The 22497-nt window shown below is 40.8% G+C and overlaps 2 protein-coding genes across 2 annotated transcripts in view; one reads left to right on the forward strand and one right to left on the reverse strand.

The window, feature by feature from the left end:
- fam110b (family with sequence similarity 110 member B) overlaps positions 1-22497 on the reverse strand; it is a 170423-nt gene that overhangs the window by 56470 nt on the left and 91456 nt on the right. The gene's annotated exons all lie outside the window — the stretch shown is intronic.
- hs2st1a (heparan sulfate 2-O-sulfotransferase 1a) lies at positions 2-13608 on the forward strand. The gene is made up of 7 exons (XM_053506785.1): positions 2-579; positions 5277-5512; positions 10166-10251; positions 11741-11879; positions 12096-12193; positions 12313-12470; positions 12593-13608. The coding sequence occupies exons 1-7, from the start codon at positions 456-458 to the stop codon at positions 12817-12819; spliced, it is 1068 nt and encodes a 355-aa protein (XP_053362760.1). The 5' UTR covers positions 2-455; the 3' UTR covers positions 12820-13608.

Here is a 22497-nt window from a genome sequence, read left to right on the forward strand (position 1 = left end):
TTTATTCTGTTTAAATAGTAATTTATTCACGGGACACACTAAATCGTGTGACTATATTTAGTAAATTAATAAATTACATATTCGCAGTGGCATAAGTGTCCGGTCTGTTAGGGCCGAATCTCAAACCGGTCCTTACGTTAGGTATAGTAGCACTTCATAGTGGATGACGTAACGCTTTCTGTGTACTAGGTAGTACACTAAGTGTGGAACGGAACCGTGGTTTAGGAGTGATCCCTGGTTAACCAAACATCAGAGCGCTTGTGGTTGGAACAGTGAGCTAAATCCGAGCTGTTCTTCTTACTGTAGAGTCCAGAGTGGATTATAGTGGAAGTGTTGAGCTCCAAAACAACCAGAGTGTGGGGTATTAGTTATTATTGTCAGTAACAGCTGCTGTTTTAAGGTTGCAGGTCGAGCAGTGAACTTCAGCATGTCTTCAGCTCTCCTGCTGTGAGTTCATGAGGAGCTTCAGGATCATGATGGCACCGAAGTTTCAGCTCCTGGCGCTGCTGGCCTTCGCAGTAACCATGCTGTTCCTGGAGAACCAGATCCACCAGCTGGAGGAGTCCAGAGGGAAGCTGGGTGAGGATGCAGGAGTGTGTACAGAGCAGGGTTAGGTGTGTGTGTGTGTGTGACTGTGAGAGACAGGGAGAGAGAGATGATGTTTAGGTTAAAGTTAAAAATAATTTGCTGATCTTTAATGTAATCAGTCATATTATTATTATTATTATTATTATTATTATTATTATTTGGGGTTGAAGCCCACGTACATGTCTGTGTGTCTCTCTGTACAGCAGAACTCTCTGTCTAACTTATTAATACAAAGAAATCCCATTCTGTAAGGTTGAGTATCTCACGCCTTGTTTACACTAAGTTGTCCTTCTTTGGTGCTCAGACAAATACACTCCCTGTTCGGTAATCGGAGAGTGAATCACAGATGAGAAATGGAAAAAGTAGATCAAAGGATAAAGATGAAGTTTTGTCTTAAAACCACTCCAGCGTGTTAAAATTCACTTATACCACTTCAGCGCTGTTATTTCAGCCAAAGTGAAAATATGAACTAATCCCAGTCAAAATATTCACTTTATCTTTTCTAATTAATATCTATTGGTGCAGGTGTTTGTTTACATTGAGACAGTAGCGCATTAGTAGATTATTTTACAGTAGATTATTAAATCCCACACATAACTGTTCATAACATCACTTTTACTCCACATTTAGATTCACTGATGGTGCAGATTAAACTTCAGGCAGAGATCTAAGGACTGCAGGAGATTCGGTCAATTCTGTCCAGACAGACAGACAGAATTTTTTTTTTTTGAGACTGGTTTCTGGTCTTCCAACGTATGAAATGTAAAGATTTCTTCAGGGTTCCGTACAAAAGTATTTGTCCAAACCTGTTAATAATGGAATTCGGGTGTTTCAGTTAGGCTATATATGGGCCCTTATCCCTAGTGAAGGCCAGTCTTAATACTTCAGTATACCAAAACGTCTTGGACAATGCTATGCGTCTATGCAACTGTGGGAACAGTTTGGGGGAGGTCCTTTTCTGTTCCAACATGACTCCGCCCCAGTGCACAAATCAATGACTAGACGCGGTTTGAAGAGTTCGGTGTAGAAGAACTCGACTGGCCCGAACCCAGAGCCATGGTCTCAACCCCATTAAGCACCTTTGCGGCTGTGTGTAGAATACATTAGATGTTGTTTAATAAATAAAGATGACATATGTTATATTGCACAGTCCCGAGTCCTCATCAGCACTAAAGCCTTAACGCTGCATCATGTTTGAGAGTGAGAGAAAGGTGTGAAGTGTAAAGTTTTAGTTTACAGCCCAATAAAACACGCTGCACTGTTGTGCTGAATTCTGATTGGTCGGAAGGTTGCTGGTTTGTCTTTAACGACGTAAGTGAAGCTCAGAGGTAAAGCTGGAGGTTTACTTGAGTGAGTTGACGCTTATTTGTGAGACAAAAGACAGGACAGTGGTGAGGGAGTGACTCTGTTTATAGCCAGTGTCACGAGCAAGGACAGGAAGTAACTCATTTTCACTAATCGTAAATTGTGTAAATCATGAACATCTGACTTGACTTTATCACTCAATACTGTACTGTAACACACACATACACACACACACACACACACACACACACACACACACACACACACACAGAGTGGTTAGGAATCTGATTAGTTAATTGATATTTCTGTGTCTTCTCTGTTTGAGCGTCATTAATCCTCAGCCATAGGAGACGGAGACAGGATGTGGAGCAGAGCGTCTCTTCATCTCTCAGAAATAGACCAGAGTCTGTTTAACATGTGTTAATGAACTTAGACGCAAAAATCGCATCTCATTTTACGCCGCTTTTTTTTTTTGACGTAGTGGTTAGTGCCGTCGCACCTCGATGGTCCAGGTTCAGTTCCCACCTCGGGCTCTGTGTGCATGTTCCACCCGTGCTTGGTGGGTTTCTTCCGGGCACCCCAGTTTCCTCCCACAATCCAAAGACATGCAGGTTAGGCTAACTGGCGTTCCCAAATTGTCCGGTGTGTGTATAGGAGTGTGTGTGCGTGCGTGTCTGCGCGCGCCTTTTGATGACTTCTCAATCTCGTGTACCTCGCCTTGTGCCCCAAGTCTCCTTAGATAGCCTCCTCCCCCATGACTGTATACAGTATAAAGCGTTATAGACCATGAGTGAGTGAGTAATAATGTTAAAATTTTAAAGCTGTAATATATTATACTAATTATATAATTATACTTAATGAATCATCTTTTTAAACGAGGACATCAGTATTTAAATTTGAGGCAGGTTCCTCTGTGAGGTCACGTGTCTCTGCGTGGTCAGATTTCTCTCTCGGTCAGATTTCAGCCTTAATGCTCAGATATTTTCTTATTTTCTGATACCACCTGTAACTCAAGTCTCTCGTCCTCCCCCCGAACCTCAACCTCCCCCCCCCCCCCCATGATCCCATGATGCTCTGCTGTTACAGCTTGTCATTCACTCTGCGTTTGCGAGCAGATGCTTCAGGCAGCTCATATAGAAAAGCCGAGCTGTTTTTAGGCTCTCCGTCGCCATTAACACCTAAAGCACATGTCACTTTGGCACTCATGCTCTTCAGCACTTATGGGGTCAAGTTTCCAAACAGTCAGAAAGCTCGTTCCTGTACTCTTGACTCCGCAGAAGACTAACAGGGTTTGAGAAGTTCAAGCATTCTATATCTTAGTGAAAATGCATTTTGGAGGAAACGCTTGTCTCCTTTGTAGCCCTGGAGAGAAAAGAAAAACTTTCTTTTTAAAGATGCATTAGATGTGCACGATGTAGTGATCAAGGTTCCACTTAAGTGGTCTTGGGGCGGTCTAACTATAAAAGAGTGTAGGCTTGGGGCTCCCTGTGTCTATAAACAGAGTCGCCTCGGGTCTGAAAGAATCACATCAGTGCTCTCTGAATCTAAAAGCCTCTCTACCGGGCTCCGGAGTCTAAAGGAGTCATCATAGAACTCTAAAGCACCAGTGTGATGTTCCCAGAATCATAGAGTCATTTAGGAACTCCTATATGCTAAATGAGTTATCTTTATTAATTTTATTTATATAGCGCTTTTAACAATGGTCATTGTCTCAAAGCATCTTAAAAAAAATTAAAGAAATTTTAAAGAAGAAAATTTATGGAAGTGTGTATGTGTAAGAAAAATGTGTCTAGATAATAATGAGATGAATGAATGAATGACGAATGAAATGTCTCTGATGAGCAAGCCAAGGGTGAAGGCGACGGTGGCAAGGAAAAACTCCATGAGATGGCAGTAGAAAGAAACCTTGAGAGGAACCAGACTCAACAGGGAACCCATCCTCATCTGGGTGATAACAGATAGAGATGATATAACATCATGTGTGTTATGCAGGTGAAAGTTCAATATAACAGAAGTTCTTTAAATCAACATGAAGTCCAGTTCAGCATAGGGATGAGTCAGCAGATGCAATTGACCTAGTTAACCCAGTGTAAGTATGTATTCAATGATGTAAACATTAAAGCACTTTTTGTAAGTCGCTCTGGATAAGAGCGTCTGCCAAATGCCTAAATGTAAATGGCAGATAGGGTCTGGATCACAAGCACAGGAGCAGCATGTGTAACGCCAACCTGGTCCTTCTCTGGATGCCTCAGGATCCTCACAGGGTTGGCCTTTGTCTACTGAAGCTGGCACAATCTCAGATGCCTCGGAATGGGTAGAAAAATACAGAACAGATGGAGAGAATTAGCGTAGTTGCCATTCAGGATAGATGTACTGGAGTATGAGGTTATGGTATGAATTATGTGCATGCCAGATTAAAGAGATGCGTCTACAGTCTACTTTAAAACTGGGAAACTGTGTCTACACCCTGAACACTGTCTGGAAGGCTATTCCAAAGCTTTGGAGCTAAATATGAAAATGCCCTATCCCGGATCACACAGTGCTCCCAGAATCTGAAAGAATCATTGTGATGATTCATAAATCTAAAATTAGTCATTTAGGAGATCCCAGAATCTAAAAAAATATTTTCAAGACTCCTAGACTAAAGATGATCTAGACCCCTAGGATCCTGATCAAGCCTCAGACCTGCGAAGTCTGGAATCTCTTGAACTGTACTGGCCATGTTTTTTTTTTTTTGTTTGATCCTAGTGCATTATTTTGTCCCTTCGCACTCGCGGACAGCCAAGAGCGAGACGCTATGATTATCCGTGTCCTCTTCATCCTTTACAAGTAGCAGCTGTTTCTGCAGCGCTAATGTGCTAAAGCCTCATCATCGCTCGTCTTTGCTCCCAGATCCCACGAGTATTAGGTGCCTATAATCAAGAGGGTCAACTTGCGTTCAGATTTAGTGTGTATCGTTGCACCGGATGGAGGCAGGACTGTCACTGGGACTGAGGAATAATGCTTTCTTAATATAACGCCGGAGACCATGCTGACAGGTTAGGGAATTATTTTCAGTGCGCGCCGAAAACTAATAAATAAACAAATGTCGACTAAATGTTGTTGAAAAGATGAACTTGTGTAAAGCCTTATTCTGGTGGGATTAGTTTTGTAAATGATGTGTAAGAAAAGTTACATTAATGTGGTCTTTATATGCATTATCAAGTTCCAAAATACAATACATTATGGTCATGTGACCTAGTGATTAAAATATTTATATTTAAGTTCAAACGCACACCCAGAAGAGTGTGGAGAAATAATCCCACCCACTGTTTCTTTAATCTGAAGTCATCTAATGGTAAAATCTCCCCATGTTGGGTAATTGATTGCTTCTCTCTTTACAGAGCGTGCCATCGCGAGGCTGGAAGTGCGTGACATCGAGGAACGCCGCACTCAGGAAGGACAGAGGGAATCTCGCGAGGACGTTGAGAACGACCTGGTGGTCATCTACAATCGAGTCCCCAAAACTGCCAGCACCTCCTTTACCAACCTGGCCTACGACCTGTGCAGCAGGAACCACTACCACGTCCTGCACATCAACACCAGCAAGAACAACCCTGTCATGTCCCTGCAGGACCAGGTGTGTGAGGACACACACTCACACACACAGAGTACAATCACACAGCATACACTAACACTTCAATTCAATTCAATTCAATTTTATTTGTATAGCGCTTTTAGCAATTTTCATTGCCGCAAAGCAGCTTTACATAGTCAAAAGAATTATTTAAGTTTGTATGAAATGTGAATTTGTATGAATCAAAATGGTCAGTTTGTCCCTGGTGAGCAAGCCGAGGGCGACAGTGGCAAGGAAAAACTCCCTGAGATGGTAATAGGAAGAAACCTTGTGAGGAACCAGACTCAACAGGGAACCCATCCTCATCTGGGTGAAACAGAAAGCAGTAAATGATCTGCATTTATACAGTGTGTAGGGTGGGAGGCAGTTCAGCTATAATAGCTGATGTTAACTGATGTTAATATGGAGTCCAGGTAGTTATTGAAGACCCAGGTAGACTTGTAAGAAGTTCCAGTCATGAACTATCGAACTGTCAAGTCCCCAGAGAAATAGTTGCCAACACCAGTCAAGGCCAGAACCATTTTCTAGGTAGAGAGAATCATTCCCAGACACCAGACGCATCCCAGAGAGACACACGGGGCATCCATGTGACGAGATCTTCAGCCAGAAGCGGGGCACCAGGATGGGTCAGACAGGTCCGGAGGGCAGAGGGAGTCTGGATCACTGGCAGCTCAGGAACGACATGTGTAGCTCGACAGAGAGAGAGAGAAAGAGTGAAAGGGGGGGACAGGAGGAGAGAGGAAAAAGAAAGAGGGGGGGAAAGAGAAGAAGAGGAGAGATGGCAGTTAGGTATGGTCACAGTCACACAATGTATAATGTGAATGTATATTAACTGTAGAGTGCAAGCAGAGACTCCGGCAGGACTAACTATGACAGCATAACTAAAAGGGAGAGCCAGAAGGAAACACAAACATGAGGGCTTCCTGACATGTAAAGCAAACAATCACCTCACCGTCAGCAAACCTGAGTGATCAATGAGAGTGAGGAGGACAGCATCCAAACATACCAGTTCACCATAATACTCTACGTCCATGAGTCCCCCAGATCTGCTCCTTTACCTATGGCAAATCTATTTATAAAAATGCTTGGCTAAATAAATAGGTTTTTAGCCTGGACTTAAACACTGAGACTGTGTCTGAGTCCCGAACACTATTTGAAAGACTATTCCATAATTTTGGGGCTTTGTAAGAAAAAGCTCTGCCCCCAGCTGTATTTTTCATAATACGCGGTACTGACAAGCAGCCTGCATCCTTTGATCGAAGTAGGCGTGGCGGATCGTAAGACACTAGCAGTTCGCTCAGGTACTGCGGCGCGAGACCATTTAATGCTTTATATGTCAAGAGTAGTATTTTAAAATCAATGCGAAATTTCACAGGGAGCCAATGGAGTGAAGATAAGATAGGGGTGATGTGCTCATATCTTCTGGTTCTGGTGAGGACTCTCGCTGCTGCATTCTGGACTAGCTGAAGCTTATTTATGCATCTAGCTGAACAACCAGACAGTAAGGCAATACAATAGTCCAACCTAGAGGTGATAAAAGCATGAACTAGTTTTTCTGCGTCGTTTAGCGACAATAAATTTCTTATTCTGGCAATATTTCTGAGGTGAAAGAATGCTATCCTGGTAATATTATCTACATGTGCTTCAAATGAAAGGCTGGAATCAATAATCACACCAAGGTCTTTCACTGTTGCATTTGATGGAACAGAAAGGCCATCTAAAGTTACGGTGTGATCTAAAATTTTACTCCTAGCTGTATGCGGTCCTATGACTAGAACTTCTGTCTTATCCGGATTTAGCAGAAGGAAGTTAATTAGCATCCAATTTCTTATGTCCTGCACACATTGCTCAATTTTAGTAAGCTGTTTTTTCTCATCAGGTTTTGCTGAGACATATAACTGTGTATCGTCAGCATAACAATGAAAACTAATACCATGCTTACGGATTATGTTGCCCAGAGGAAGCATGTAAAGGGAAAAAAGCAGTGGACCTAAAACTGAACCCTGCGGAACGCCAAACTCCACTAGAGAACATGCAGAATAATCACCATTTAAGTCTACATACTGATAACGATGGGTCAGATAGGATCTGAGCCAGGAGAGGGCTGTACCCTTAATTCCCACTACATTTTCTAATCTGTGAAGAAGAATAGCGTGATCAACAGTGTCAAAAGCTGCACTGAGGTCAAGTAATACAAGCATAGTTACACAACCCTGATCAGAGGCCAATAGAATGTCATTTACTACTTTAACGAGCGCTGTCTCTGTACTGTGATGAGGCCTAAATCCTGACTGATACAGTTCATGTATGCCATTTCTATGTATATATGAGCATAGCTGCTCCGCTACTATCTTTTCCAGGATCTTAGAGATAAAGGGGAGGTTTGATATTGGTCTGTAACTGGACAGCTGACAGGGGTCGAGGTCAGGTTTCTTAATTATTGGTTTGATAACTGCTAATTTAAAAGATTTGTCTGTTCACACTTGTCTGTTCACTGATGTCTGTCTGTTCCATATCTGTCTGACTGTCAGTTTGTCTCTTTATTCTCCTGTCTGGCTTTTATCCTGTCTGCATCTGTGTCTGTTTTTCTCTACACTACGTTCCAAATTATTACGCAAATGATATCTTTCTCTGATTTTCATAATTAGTCAATGCAAATGACAGTCAGTATAATTTTCTAGTTATCAACCATTAGTGTATAATTTGAATTTTATTGAACAAACCTCCTATTGATAACAATATTTATTTCAAAAATAAAAAGCTGAAAATGCACTGTTCCAAAATATTATGCACAACAGAGTTAAAACATTTTATAGGCTGTAAAGAACTGAAAATGGGCTTTTGTTAAATTTGCAGCTTTAGGGGGTCATATTTACTGAAATTAAAAGCTATTTTAATCAAAAACATTCTAACAGGGCATGTTGCATCTTGACATAGGACTTCTTCTTTAATATCACCTTCACAATCCTTGCATCCATTGAACTTGAGTTTTTGGAGTTTCTGCTTGAATTTCTTTGCAGGATGTCAGAATAGCCTCCAAGAGCTGCTGTTTTGATGCAAACCGCCTCCCACCCTCATAGATCTTTAGCTTGAGGATGCTCCAAAGATATTGGGTTTGAGGTCAGGGGAGGATGGTGGCCACACCATGATCTTTTATGCCCATAGCAGCCAATGACACAGAGGTATTCTTTGCAGCATGAGATGGTGCATTGTCGTGCATGAAGATGATTTTGTTACGGAAGGCACGGTTCTTCTTTTATTACCATGGAAGAAAGTGGTCAGTCAATATACTTTGCAGAGGTCAATTTCAGACCTTCAGGGACCCTACAGGGGCCTACCAGCTCTCTCCCCATGATTCCGGCCCAAAACATGACTTTGGCACCTCCTTGCTGATGTCGCAGCCTTGTTGGGACATGGTGGCCAGCCACCAACCATCCACTACTCCATCCATCTGGACCATCCAGGGTTGCACGACACTCATCAGTAACCAAGACTGTTTAAAAATTAGTTGTCATGTATGCCTGGGCCCACTGCAACCGTTTCTGCTTGTGAGAATTGGTTAGGGGTGGCTGAATAGTAGGTTTATGCACAACTGCAAGCCTCTAAAGGATCCTACACCTTGAGTTTCGTGGGACTCCAGAGGCACCAGTAGCTTCAAATACCTGTTTGATGCTTTTTAATGGCATTTTAGCAGCTGCTCTCTTAATCCGATGAATTTGTCTGGCAGAAACCTTCCTCATTCTGCCTTTATCTGCACGAATCGGTCTGTACACTGAATCAGCCACAAATGTCTTCACAGTATGATGTTCACGCTTAAGTTTTCTTGAAATATCTAATGGTTTCATACCTTGTCCAAGACATTGCACTATTTGACGCTTTTCGGCAGCATAAAGATCCTTTTCTTTTCCATATTGCTTGAAACCTGTGGCCTGCTTAATAATGTGGAACAACCTTCTTCAGTACTTTTCCTTTGATTGGGTTTATCTGGCAAACTAATTATCACACGTGTCTGAAATCCTTTTCGGTTATCCAAAGAGCCCCGAGACACAACACCATCCATGAGTTTAATTTAAAAACTAAACATTTAATGTTCATGACACTTGCATCCAATTTGCATAATAGTTTGGAACACAGTGTATATGTGTATGTCACTGTATCTGTTTGTATCTACCTTCGGATCTGCCCGTCTGCCTATACATATGCATGTCTGCCTCTATACCTGGCCAACTGCCTCTATACCTGGCCGTCTGCCTCTGGATCTGCATCTCTGCCTCTATATCTGGCCGGTTGCCTCTATATCTGGGCGTCTGCCTCTGGGTCTGGCCTTCTGCCTCTGGGTCTGGTCGTCTGCCTCTATATCTGCCTTTCTGCTTTTATATCTACTAGTCTGCCTCCGAGTCTGGCCTACTGCCCCCAAGTCCTTCCGCCAGTCTGTCTGTGTGTCTGCCTTGTAATCTTTATCTGCTTCAACTCTGTGTTGTTCTGTCTGTTTACATCATCTGTCTGCCTATTACTACTTACTATTTCTGTCTGTCTGGTCTTACCACTCTATTTATATGCTGTATATTTGTTATGTTAATATTGTATTGGGGAAAACCATATCATTTTTCAATTTATACACACACAAAGACATTTCATGCCAGTGTTAATCTGCAGGTGCGCTTCGTGAAGAATGTGACAACGTGGAAGGAGATGAAGCCGGCGATCTACCACGGACACGTGTCGTTCCTCGACTTCTCCAAGTGAGCGCTGCATCTGTTCACCTAAAGGTTTATCTTCACCTGAGGGTTTATCTTCACCTCAGGGTTTATCTTCACCTCAGGGTTTATCTTCACCTCAGGGTTTACTTTCACTTAAGGGTTTATCTTCACCTCAGGGTTTATCTTCACCTCAGGGTTTATCTTAACTTCAGGGTTTATCTTCACCTCAGGGTTTATCTTCACCTCAGGGTTTATCTTCACCTCAGGGTTTATCTTTACCTCAGGGTTTATCTTCACCTCAGGGTTTATCTTCACCTCAGGGTTTATCTTCACCTGAGTAAAGATAAACCCTTGGGTTTAAGTGTTTCACTCCTTTTCACCGCAGGGTTTATCTTCACTTCAGGGTTTATTATTTTCACCCGAGTGTTTTTATGGCAGGATTTATCTTCACCTCAGGGTTTATTTTTACTTCAGGGTTAATTTTTAAACCTCAGGGTTTATTTTTTAACCTCAGGGTTTATCCTCACCTGAGTGTTTTTCACCCCAGAGTTTATTTTTACCCCAGGGTTTATTTAGCTGAGGGTTTTTTTTTTGTTTGTTTGTTTTTTTACTTCAGGGTTTATCTTCACCTCATGGTTTATTTTCACTTCAGAGTTTATCTTCGCCTGAGTGTTTTTACTTCAGGGTTTATTTTTACTTCAGGGTTTATTTTTTTAACCTCAGAGTTTACTTTCACTTAAGGGTTTATCTTCACCCCAGTGTTTTTTATCTCAGGGTTTATCTTCACCTCAGGGTTTATCTTCACCTCAGGGTTTATCTTCACCTCAGGGTTTATCTTCACCTCAGGGTTTGTATTGGGCAGCTACCTACCATGTCTCTGTGTACATTCCAAATACACTGAAATAAAAGAAAGTCTAGCGCTAAAGTCATGTCAGGAGATACAGCTTTTAATATGATAGTTCTTTTCGAATGAACCTTTCTGATGGGTGTATGTCTTCGCATGGCTCGTGTCCTTTATAATTTTTAATAAAGAAACATCTTATGCAGAGCTGAACAAAAAGAGACGTAGGCAATCAGTAACAGAAGAGACACAGTTGCACGATCCTTAGTTTAACTTTTTCTTCCTGCAGTGCTCACGTCAGAACAAATGGTAACATGTATGTCTACGTCGCATCAATTTTGCACTTTAACAGTTTCCAAAGAAAATTCACTTAAATCTTAATTAAATAGTAATTTAAATTCTTATTTTCATGTTTAAAATAATCTGATAAAACTTTAAACCAAACTTAGATAAATAAAGTGTAATAATAATAAATTAAATAAGTTGTAATTGTTTATAAAAAGAAGTTTTCTGTTTGCGTACAGTGATGTATGTTTAGGGAATAAAAAAAAAATAATAATAATAATAATAACAGTGAGAAAAAACTTTACACAAAAGTTACAGCTTTACTTCTGACTGTTAACTGACACTGGAGACTCCTTCCACTGGAGACACTCAACCTGTGCTAAAAGTGTTCTATTCTCTCTTCAGATTTGGCGTGATGAAAAAACCCATTTACATCAACATCGTGCGCGACCCCATCGAACGCCTGGTGTCCTATTACTACTTCCTGCGCTTCGGGGACGATTACAGACCGGGCCTAAAACGCAGGAAACAGGGGGACAAGAAGGTCAGACTAGTCTTTTTTTTTTTTTTTTTTCAGTATTTCATCTTAGCACTATGAATGCTGTTTATTTTTACATATTTTTTAAAGGTTACAACTAAAACCCATTCATTTTTATTTTGTTTAAATGTTTAGGGTCAGTGTGTTTTTTGTTTGTTTGTTTGTTTTTTTGTGATGTTGAACATAAATTTAATTTTAAGTTTGTATGTTGTTATTTTCCAGACGTTTGATGAGTGTGTTGCTGCGGCAGGTTCAGACTGCGCTCCAGAAAAGCTGTGGCTTCAGATCCCCTTCTTCTGTGGTCATTACTCTGAGTGCTGGTCAGTCTTGTAACGTTATTTGTACGCAACGTTAGCCTTGTAGCCTAAATGTTAGACGTAAAGTGGACATTGTGTAGGTAAAATGTTTTTGGTAAAGTTCTTGTAACGGTCGTGTGCAGGAACATCGGCAGTCGCTGGGCTCTGGAGCAGGCCAAGTATAACTTGATTAACGAGTACCTGCTGGTGGGCGTGACCGAGGAGCTCGAGGACTTTGTGATGATGCTGGAGGCAGCACTGCCTCGGTTCTTCAGAGGAGCCACCGAGCTCTACAGGACAGGTATGCTCCGGTTAGGAGCCAGGCTTCAGTAAATTGTCTTCTATCTTTTAAAAGTGCAGAGACGGAGAGCGAGAGAGATGGTGTTCACGTTCTCGCTGCTTATGTGTTCTTTTCATCCAAAGGAAAAAAGTCCCACCTGAGGAAGACTAGCGAGAAGAAGCCGCCCACTAAGGAGTCCATCGCTCGGCTGCAGCAGTCAGACATCTGGAAGCTTGAAAACGAGTTTTATGAGTTTGCGCTTGAGCAGTTCCAGTTCGTCCGCGCTCACGGCGTGAAGGAGAAGGACGGCGAGCTGTACCTCCTACCGCAGAACTACTTCTATGAGAAAATCTACCCCAAGACCACCTGAGAGGGACGGAAGCAGCGCCGCCCTGGTGCCACTTGATGTTGTTCACTGGAAGAGCACCGCTCGGCACGGCTCGGCTCTGAGGTCTGTCTGTTTCAGCAGTGTCCTTGCCGTGCAGCTGGATGTCTCACAGCTCAGCTGTGTTTGGATTTCACTTTTCTTTGTCTTTATGTTTGTACATTTGATCTCTTTAAACTTGAGGTAAACACAGAGACAAGCTCGAGGCAGCAGGACCGGTTTAGTGCACATGTCGGACTCATGGACAGTAACCACAGATGATTTGATTCATCTAATTTCATTTTAATGGACGTTAATACAAAGAAAAAAAAATCAGGCTAACTCATGTGCCGTAGCGTTCACTTTCATTTGTTTAGAATAAAGGACCCAGTTGTAATGTTTAGCGCTCTCTGCTGGATGCAAAGCTTCATAAGTTCTGCATGTGCAGTTACAGGAGAATCCTTTTCTTAAAACCAAAATAGCTCAAGTGTTTTATTCCAGTTTTTTTTTTTTTTTTATTTATTGAGCATTTCATACTTTTTATCTAAAAATTGAATTCTTTAAAACGAGTTTCTTTTTTAACAAAAGTCCTTCCCCCTCCAGAGTCTGTACAACACAAAACAGTAGTTATCTTGTGTTCACAGTTACAGGAAAATAATCCAAGACTTTTTTTCAGTGTAAAAAAAATTTGAATAATGATGCTTCTTAAATTTTTATGCACTTCATAATTATGTGTTAAAAAAAAAGTTCACGTTCTCATTTCCGTTACAGCAGCTTTAAATGCCTGTTCCTTTATCATAGTGTTTCTTTATTTTATTTTATAAGACAAACAGCTTGTCATGTGTGAAGCGTAAACTTGTCTCTGGAAAATATCAGAAAGTGTACAGCCTCCCCTCCACGTCTGACACTGGAGACTCCTTCTGTTACCAAAGAAACGGTAACTATTAGGAAGAATACATTCTGGCTGAAAAATTTATTTTTATTGAACTTAGAAGAAGACAGAAAAATACATGTTTTTTGACATAATACACTTTGTCTGTCTGTCAGCAAGCTTTTGTATTTCCTCATTTTGACCCTCACACACCTTCACACTGCAGACTGCAAATGTGTCCTAGTTTCCTGATTAAATCAGATTGTCAGAATTGTCTGACACTATTTATACTCTTTTTTCAACATGACGCATTTCTGACCTTAGATCGACCTGTCACATGACGTGTTCATGAGCAGAGCTCTTTTCAAATTCCAATTCAAATGGATTCAAATTCGAATTCTCTGCTTTCCATCCTTAGTTTCTCAAAGTTTTGTGTTTAAAGTTTAAGCAGCAGGCTCTTGTATGTTTCTAACACACACCTTAAAGTTTAATTTAAAATTTATTTTCATCCCACTTGTTTTTATTCTTTCTTATTCCGTGTGATTCAGATTGGAAGAGATCAGGTTCCACGTGACCTATATGTATGGGAAAAGTCAGATCCCAGTCATGTATGAGTAAAAACAATCCTGTTTGTGAGTGCAGATGAATGTTTTTGTTTTGCCTTTTTTTGTTAAATCATGATTTATCGTCACACCTCCAGCGGTGATCTCAGGGTTGGATGAAATGCCTTGCTGCCATTTTTTATATTTCATGTTTTTCTCGTCACCTGAACGCTCAAACCCGAGCACACGTGTTAAAGACTTTAAGCCATGCCCACTCATTAATAATTTTTTTTGTTTGTTATCTAATTACCCTATAATCTTTTAGATAATTGGCTCCTTTAAACCTCTGTTCTGTCTTAGAGCCTGAAGCTGAACACTGTTCTATAACCTCTCTACTCTGTGCCACTGGATACCGAATCTGTATAAATATTTTATTTAGCATGTCGTAACATATATTTGAATTTGTACTATGGTATTAATATTGTAGCTCTGAATATCAGACGGAAACTTTACACTGACCTGACTTCTGACTTTTGCGTCCTGCTACAATTCTCACTTTGAACCATAAGGGGGTGGAGGCTGTTTCCCAAGATGGCCGCCGGTGTGGCTAATTCAGATGTCGCTTAAGATGGATGTTGGTTAAATCTAAAGAACCAGATGTCAGATGCTGGCCGTGTATTATTGAATCGTTTGTTATTAAATACGTATTCAGCTTAATCACAATAAATCTGTAGTTATTGTAATGTGTAAACTGATTACAATGTATTCAATTAGTTCAAATAGTTTTATGTATAATGTGACAAATCACCTCCAAAAATAAATACATAAAAATAATAATAATGAGGGAAAAAACAAGCTGTTTTGTAACAAAAATTTCCAATATGTTTCAGAAAGGCTTAATTGGTCACATGACCAGAGCTCATTATAATATATTCAAGAACTTGAACTTGAAATATTTGCGTTAGAAACACGTCTGACCCAGAGGTGAAAAAAACACAAGCACACAGTGACCGATTTAGACACTTCACGTAGAGAAATATTTCTCCAGGCTTTCTGAAGGACATTTTTTGTCTTGACAGATGTTTATTTTATTTGCTGCTAAGGACGTTACATAAACAACTGGTTTTTAGATTATATCTAGACATTTTGCAGCCTAATCTACATCAATTATTTACAAAATCTCAGAGGATAAACAATTCCAGAAGAAAACCTGAACACATCTATAATGGGTTTTAAATGATTTCAGGCTTAAAACATGGAATTGTAAGCATGATTATTAAACCGCAACAAATACATTTGTAAATGCTAAATAAAATCAAATAAAATGAGAAGTTGCACAGCATTTTCATATACATGCAGCAGGGATGCCGTGTTTGAACGTGATGCTTTTACACGGTACTCATAAATAAAGTCAGTGTTCAGGTCAGTGTCGGTCTGTGTCAGATAGTCTTAGATTTTTTTGTTTTTTGCCTCCACTGTACTTTATCATGCTGAACGGGGGAATTTTTACCCCCCTGTTTTATATACTGGCTTTTTCAGTGACTGTAGATTGTGCATCTGTGTGTGTGTGTGTGTGTGTGTGTGTGTGTGTGTGTGTGTGTGTTTGTGTGTATACAGTATGAACTTGCACCATGTGCAAAAAGAAATGTAAAGTTCAAATGTCTGGAAGTAAAGGCACACAAGACTGAACACTGATGTGCTGAGTGGTTTCTTGGGAGAATAAAAAAATATAAAAAACTATATATATATATATAATCAAAAGGTGATATTAATGGTGCTAAAGGGTTTAATTTGGTTCCTGACCTCTGGATGGTTACGGTGGGGATTTTTGCAGTAAGGGAGCAGGGTTGTAACTACCGTGTGGTGGAGCTGTATTTAAACTGGTCATCAAATTTGTCTGATTATTAGAGAATGAAGAATGTCAGAACAACACAATATAGCTGGTTTTAATGAAGCTCATAACGAGGCAGTGCTCAAGCACAGACTGATGGTTAGCTTGTCTCTGTCATATGCAAATACATTAAAAAAATTTAGATTGAATAATTAGGCCAGTGAAGAGTATACTTCTACTGCAAAAAGTCTTTTCATAGTAATTAAAATAATAATGTTATTGGTCTTTCGACTGCTCCTGGCAAGGGGTCGCCACAGCAGAATATCCAGTCCACACAACAACTTGGCACAGGTTTTAGGCCAGATGCCCTTCCTGATGCAACCCTTCCATTTTGTCTGGGCTTGGGACTGGCACTGCATCCAGTGGCTGGGGGTGTTTGGGCACTGGCTGGGAATCGAACCCGGGCCTTCCGCATGGCAGGCGAAACACCTACCACCGAGTCAAGTCGAGTAGGCTTTTGTTGTCATTCCAAACGTATACAGTTCAGTACATAGTAAAACGAAACAGCGTTCCCCCATGACCAAGGTGCTACATACATCAGTAGGTGCTACTCAATCTCAGTAAAACCGAACTGTTGTTTATCCCTTGTGACTCATCTCCAGGTCAAGACCTTGTGATATCCATGGACAACAACCAAATCACTCCTTCAGCCACCGCCCGCAATCTTGGGGTAACTGTGGACAATCATTTGTCATTTTCCCCACACATCGCTAACCTTACTCGCTCTTGTCGATTTCTTCTTTACAATATCGGAAGAATTCGCCCATTTCTTTCTTCACAGGCTACTCAGGTGCTTGTTCAGTCCCTTGTTATTTCAAGACTGGACTACTGCAACTCACTCCTGGCAGGCCTGCCTCTGTCCACGATTCGTCCTCTGCAACTGATCCAGAATGCAGCAGCACGTCTCGTTTTTAACCTCCCCAAGTTCTCCCACACCACCCCACTCCTCCGCTCCCTGCACTGGCTTCCTGTAGCTGCCCGCATCAAATTCAAAACACTGATGCTTGCCTACAAAGCTAAAAATGGCCCAGCACCCACTTACCTCTCTGCGCTAATTACACCACGCACTGCACCACGTTCCCTTCGATCCTCCAGCACTGCTCGCCTCATCCCACCATCTCTCAGGGATCGAGGGCGGCATTCATCCAGGCTCTTTTCTGTTCTGGCACCTAGGTGGTGGAATGAACTTCCTCTAGATGTCCGTACATCAGAGACTTTGACTATCTTTAAACGACGACTCAAGACTCATCTGTTTCTCCAGTACTTGGACTAACCTACCCCTACCCCCCCCGAAAAAAAAAAAAAGTTGTGTTGGACTAATGGCACTTAGTTATTAACCTAGTTAACCCAGTGTAAGTATGTATCCAATTATGTAAACATTAAAGCACTTTTTGTAAGTCGCTCTGGATAAGAGCGTCTGGCAAATGCCTAAATGTAAATGTACATACATGCAACAATATTAATAAATTAACAACAACAAAAACCAAGTGCACGTGCAAACAGCACCATCTTGGCTCCGGAGCGGCTGGATCTAAGTCCAGTGCCCCTCTAATAATAATAATAGTTCATTTTATTTATATAGGCACCTTTCCTAGTCCTAGTCACCTAAGGTCACTGTCCAAAATTCAAACAATTAAATGCAATAAATAACATTTCTTTTAACTCTAACTCTAACCTCACAGAAAACTTGGTGAAGCTGCAAAGTACACACTCAGTGTGAGAACTGTTGACCATGAAGGTTGGACTTGAATGATGCAGACAGCTGTTTACTGATTGGGGCGATGGGACGGGACTGGTTTTTGGTCTTGCTTTCTGATATTGTCCATACGAGTGTGGGTTCCCTTTTGAATCTGGTTCTGGTTAAAATTTCTTCCTCATATTGTTTAGAGAGTTTTTTTCTTGCCTTCGTCACTTTGCTTGCTCATTAGGGACAAATTAGTAGATGAAATGTACACATTTTAAAAATAAAAGATGAATTATTGAGCTGAACCTAAGAAAAATTACATTGCGACTAGCTTGCAACGTTCAAGCAATCACAATAATTACATTATTTATCTCATTACACATCTGAGCAGTTGAGGGTTAAAGGCCTTGCTCAAGGGCCTAACAGTGGCAGCTTGGTGGTTGTGGGGTTTGAACCTGGGACCTTCCAAACCGTAGTCCAATGCCTTAACCACTGAGCTACCCCTGTCCTGATACTCAATACTGAAGACGTTTATCTAAAATTCACAATAATGTAGCGTTTCTCACCGCTAAGAAGCAACTTGGAGAGACGAGTGAGCTACCTTGCTGCCCAATGCAAATGGCTGGGAGTAGTTTATTCTCCACACAGCATGTATAGCATGTGCCCCTGGCTGTGGGTATCATACACGCGGCGCTGCTTAACATCGGCGTCCGCCAAGTGTCTACGCGCCAACTCGTGGACACGGAACAGTTTGTCTTTTAGCGAACAAAAATAATCCAACCCCTGCTTCGTGGGTAAATCCAATTGTGGAGGGGGCCCGAACACAAGGTCCACGGGCGTGCGCAACTCGCGACCGAACAATAACGCCGCTGGCATCAGCTGTGAGGCTTCTGCACTGCTGTGCGATAGGCCCAAAGCAGATGTTCGTCCCAATCCTTCTGCCGGGCGCTGGTAAGCACGGCGAGTTGGGTGGTGAGTGTTCGGTTGAAACGCTTCACGAGGCCGTCACTTTGCTCACCACAACGCTATTCGGTTAAACTGCGAGTGGAGAGCTTTTACCTCTAGGCCCAGGTGAGCGACCACGGTATAATTCAATTCAATTCAATTTTATTTATATAGCGCTTTTAACAATGGTCATTGTCTCAAAGCAGCTTCACAAAAATTAAAGAATTATATATTTATATATATATATATATATATATATATATATATTTTTTTTTTTTTTGGTTTTTTATATATATATATATATATATATATATATATATATATATATATATTTTAGAAAAGAAAAGAAAATATTTGGAAGTGTGTATGTGTAAGAAAAATGTGTCTAGATAATAATTAAATGAATGAATGATGAATGAAATGTCTCTGATGAGCAAGCCAAGGGTGACGGCGACGGTGGCAAGGAAAAACTCCCTGAGATGGCAATAGGAAGAAACCTTGAGAGGAACCAGACTCAACAGGGAACCCATCCTCATCTGGGTGATAACAGATAGAAATAACATCATGTGTGTTGTGCAGGTGAAAGTTCAATATAACAGAAGTTGTGTGGAAGCACAGGAGCAGTTTAAGTAATACTATTTTGTAATTAATTCTAAACTAAACAGGTAGCCAGTGCAGGGATGATAATATAGGTGTTATTTGATCATATTTTCTGGATCTGGTGAGAACCCTGGCGGCTGCATTTTGGACTAACTGTAGCTTGTTTATTGAGAATGCAGGACAACCATCTAGTAATGCATTACAATAGTCCAGTCTGGAGGTCATGAATGCATGAACTAGCTTTTCTGCATCAGATACGGATAGGATACTCCTAAGTTTGGCAATATTTCTAAGATGGAAAAAGGCTGTTTTTGTGATATTGAAAATATGATTTTCAAAGTTACTATGTAATATTATGCCCAGGTCTTTTACTGTTGAGCTGGTAGTAACAGTACATCCTACTAAACGCAGGCTGAATTGTGAAAGCTGTTGTGTGCTGGTTTTTGGGCCGATGAGTAATATCTCTGTCTTATCTGAATTTAGTAAAAGAAAGTTATTGGTCATCCAATCTTTTATGTCCTGGACACACTCGGTTAATCTAGACAACTTGGGTATTTCATCTGGTTTTGTTGAGATGTATAATTGGGTATCATCAGCATAACAATGGAAACTAATCCCATGCCTTCTAATGATGTTTCCCAGGGGAAGCATGTATATTGAGAACAGCAGAGGTCCTAAAACTGACCCTTGTGGGACCCCATATTTCACTGGCATTACATCAGACGGTACTCCATTTAGATCTACAAAATGGTATCGATCAGACAGGTATGATCTAAACCATTTTAATGCCTGTCCCTGAATACCTATGTGATTTTGTAGGCGATCTATGAGAATATTCTGATCTATGGTGTCGAATGCAGCACTAAGATCAAGTAAGACTAGTATTGAGATGCAGCCTTGGTCTGAAGCTAAAAACAAGTCGTTCGCAATCTTAACTAGTGCAGTTTCTGTACTATGATGGGGCCTGAAACCTGACTGAAATTCTTCTAGGATGTTGTTTTCCTGCAAAAATGTGCATATTTGAGCTGATACTACTTTTTCTAATATTTTTTATATTAACAGAAGGTTTAAAATCGGTCTGTAATTTGTTATTTCATTCGCGTCCAAATAAGATTTTTCAAGAAGCGGCTTAATAACTGCCAACTTGAAAGGTTTAGGGACGTGACCTAAACATAATTAATAATGTTTTAAAGTGGCTCTCCAACCATATGCATCACTTCTTTTAAAAATCTGGTTGGTATTGGGTTTAACAGGCACGTTGTTGATTTAGCTGAGGTGATAAGTTTATAAAGCTCTTCCTGTCCTACACCTGTAAAGCACTGAAAAACTAAATGTGAAGCTATAGGCTGAACTTGATCGTGAGATACTATTAGAGGTTGAACCTCTGTTATTTTCTTCCTGATACTATTGATTTCAGTCCATAAAGTCCATAAAGTCTTCACTTCTAAACTGTGATGGGATACTCTGTGCGGGCATCTTAGGTTTTGTTAGGCGGGCCACTGTACTAAATAAGAACCTGGGATTGTTTTGGTTTCTTGCTATCAGTTGGGTAAGATGCTCGGTCCTAGCAGTTTTTAGGGCCTGTCTATAGCTGCACATACTGTCTTTATACGCAATTCGAAAAACTTCTAATTTAGTTTTTCTCCATTTTCGCTCAAGGTTACGGGTTGCTCTCTTTAGAGCGCGAGTATGACTGTTGTACCACGGTGCAAGTGTTTTATCTCTGACTTTTTTTAATCTGACGGGAGAAACAGTGTCTAATGTACTGGTAAAAATAGTGCCCATGCTGCTAGTTACCTCATCTAGATCGTCTGCATTTAGGGGTCTTATAAGAATTTGGGACAGATCCGGCAGATTACTTGTGAATCTGTCTTTAGTAGTCGGATTCATATTTCGAACAAATTGATAACGTGGGGAGACACAGCTAATCTGTTCTACGGGTAGAGAATATATCAGGAGGTGATGATCTGTGATATCATCACTTTGAGGTAAAATCTCTATATTAGAGACATCTATACCATGGGATATAATTAAATTTAGCGTATGATTAAAGCGGTGAGTTGCTCCATTTATATTTTGTTTAACCCCAAAGGAATTTAGTAAATCCATAAATGCGAGTGCTAAAGCGTCGTTAGCATCATCTACATGAATGTTAAAGTCTCCTACTATTAACACTTTGTCAGAGTTAACCAGTAGGTCTGATAGCAGATGTCCAAATTCTTTAAGAAAATCGACATATGGCCCCGGGGTTCTGTACACAGTGGCCAGAGTAAAATATAGCGCGGGTTTATTATGTATTTTACTGAGTGCAACATTAATGATGAGTACTTCAAATGAGTTACACCTGGGCCTTATTTTCTGAGTAACAGTGAGTACATTATTGTAGATAGTGGCGACACCACCACCACGACCAGTTAGACGGGGCTCGTGCTTATAGAAATATCCTGACGGAGTAGACTCATTCAGACCAATATATTCATTTGGTTTAAGCCAGGTTTCGGTGAGGCAGAGTGCGTCAAGGCAATAATCCGAGATCATTTCATTAACAATAAGTGCTTTAGGCGCAAGGGATCTAATGTTGAGAAGTCCAAATTTTAGAGGTAGATTTTGATTACTTATTTGGCCTTTTTCTGGTTTTATGGTTATCTGATTGTTTCGGGCAGATTTAACAAATTTATTATTTTTTCTCACTATTCGGGGAACGGACACAATTTCTATAGGACAAGCTATGTGTGTGCGTCTATCAGTATGGTGAGTTGTGATGTGGCCAATGTGATTGGAATCTACGGTATGACATACCGCCACTCAGATGGTTCATAATGTCCTGGAGATGTTGTCTGAAAGGACCGCTGCTCCAGCTCTGCTAGGGTGCAGGCCATCTGTGTGGTAAAGCCTAGGACGTATCCAGAAAACATTTCAGTTATCAACAAAGGGTAATCTCTGTTTTTGACACCAAGCTTGTAACCATTCATTAAAGGCAAATAATCTACTGAACCTCTCGATTCCTCGCTGAAATGTCGGAAGTGGTCCAGATACGACAATCTTTGTCGTGGGTGATGTGCTGCGGACCTTCTCAACCAGGCTCCTGAAGTCCTTCTTTAGGATCTCCGTCTGCCTCAGCCTGATGTCGTTCGTACCAGCATGAAGAACC

Source organism: Clarias gariepinus, chromosome 11 (genome assembly GCF_024256425.1).
Source record: "Clarias gariepinus isolate MV-2021 ecotype Netherlands chromosome 11, CGAR_prim_01v2, whole genome shotgun sequence".
Lineage (NCBI taxonomy): Eukaryota > Metazoa > Chordata > Actinopteri > Siluriformes > Clariidae > Clarias > Clarias gariepinus.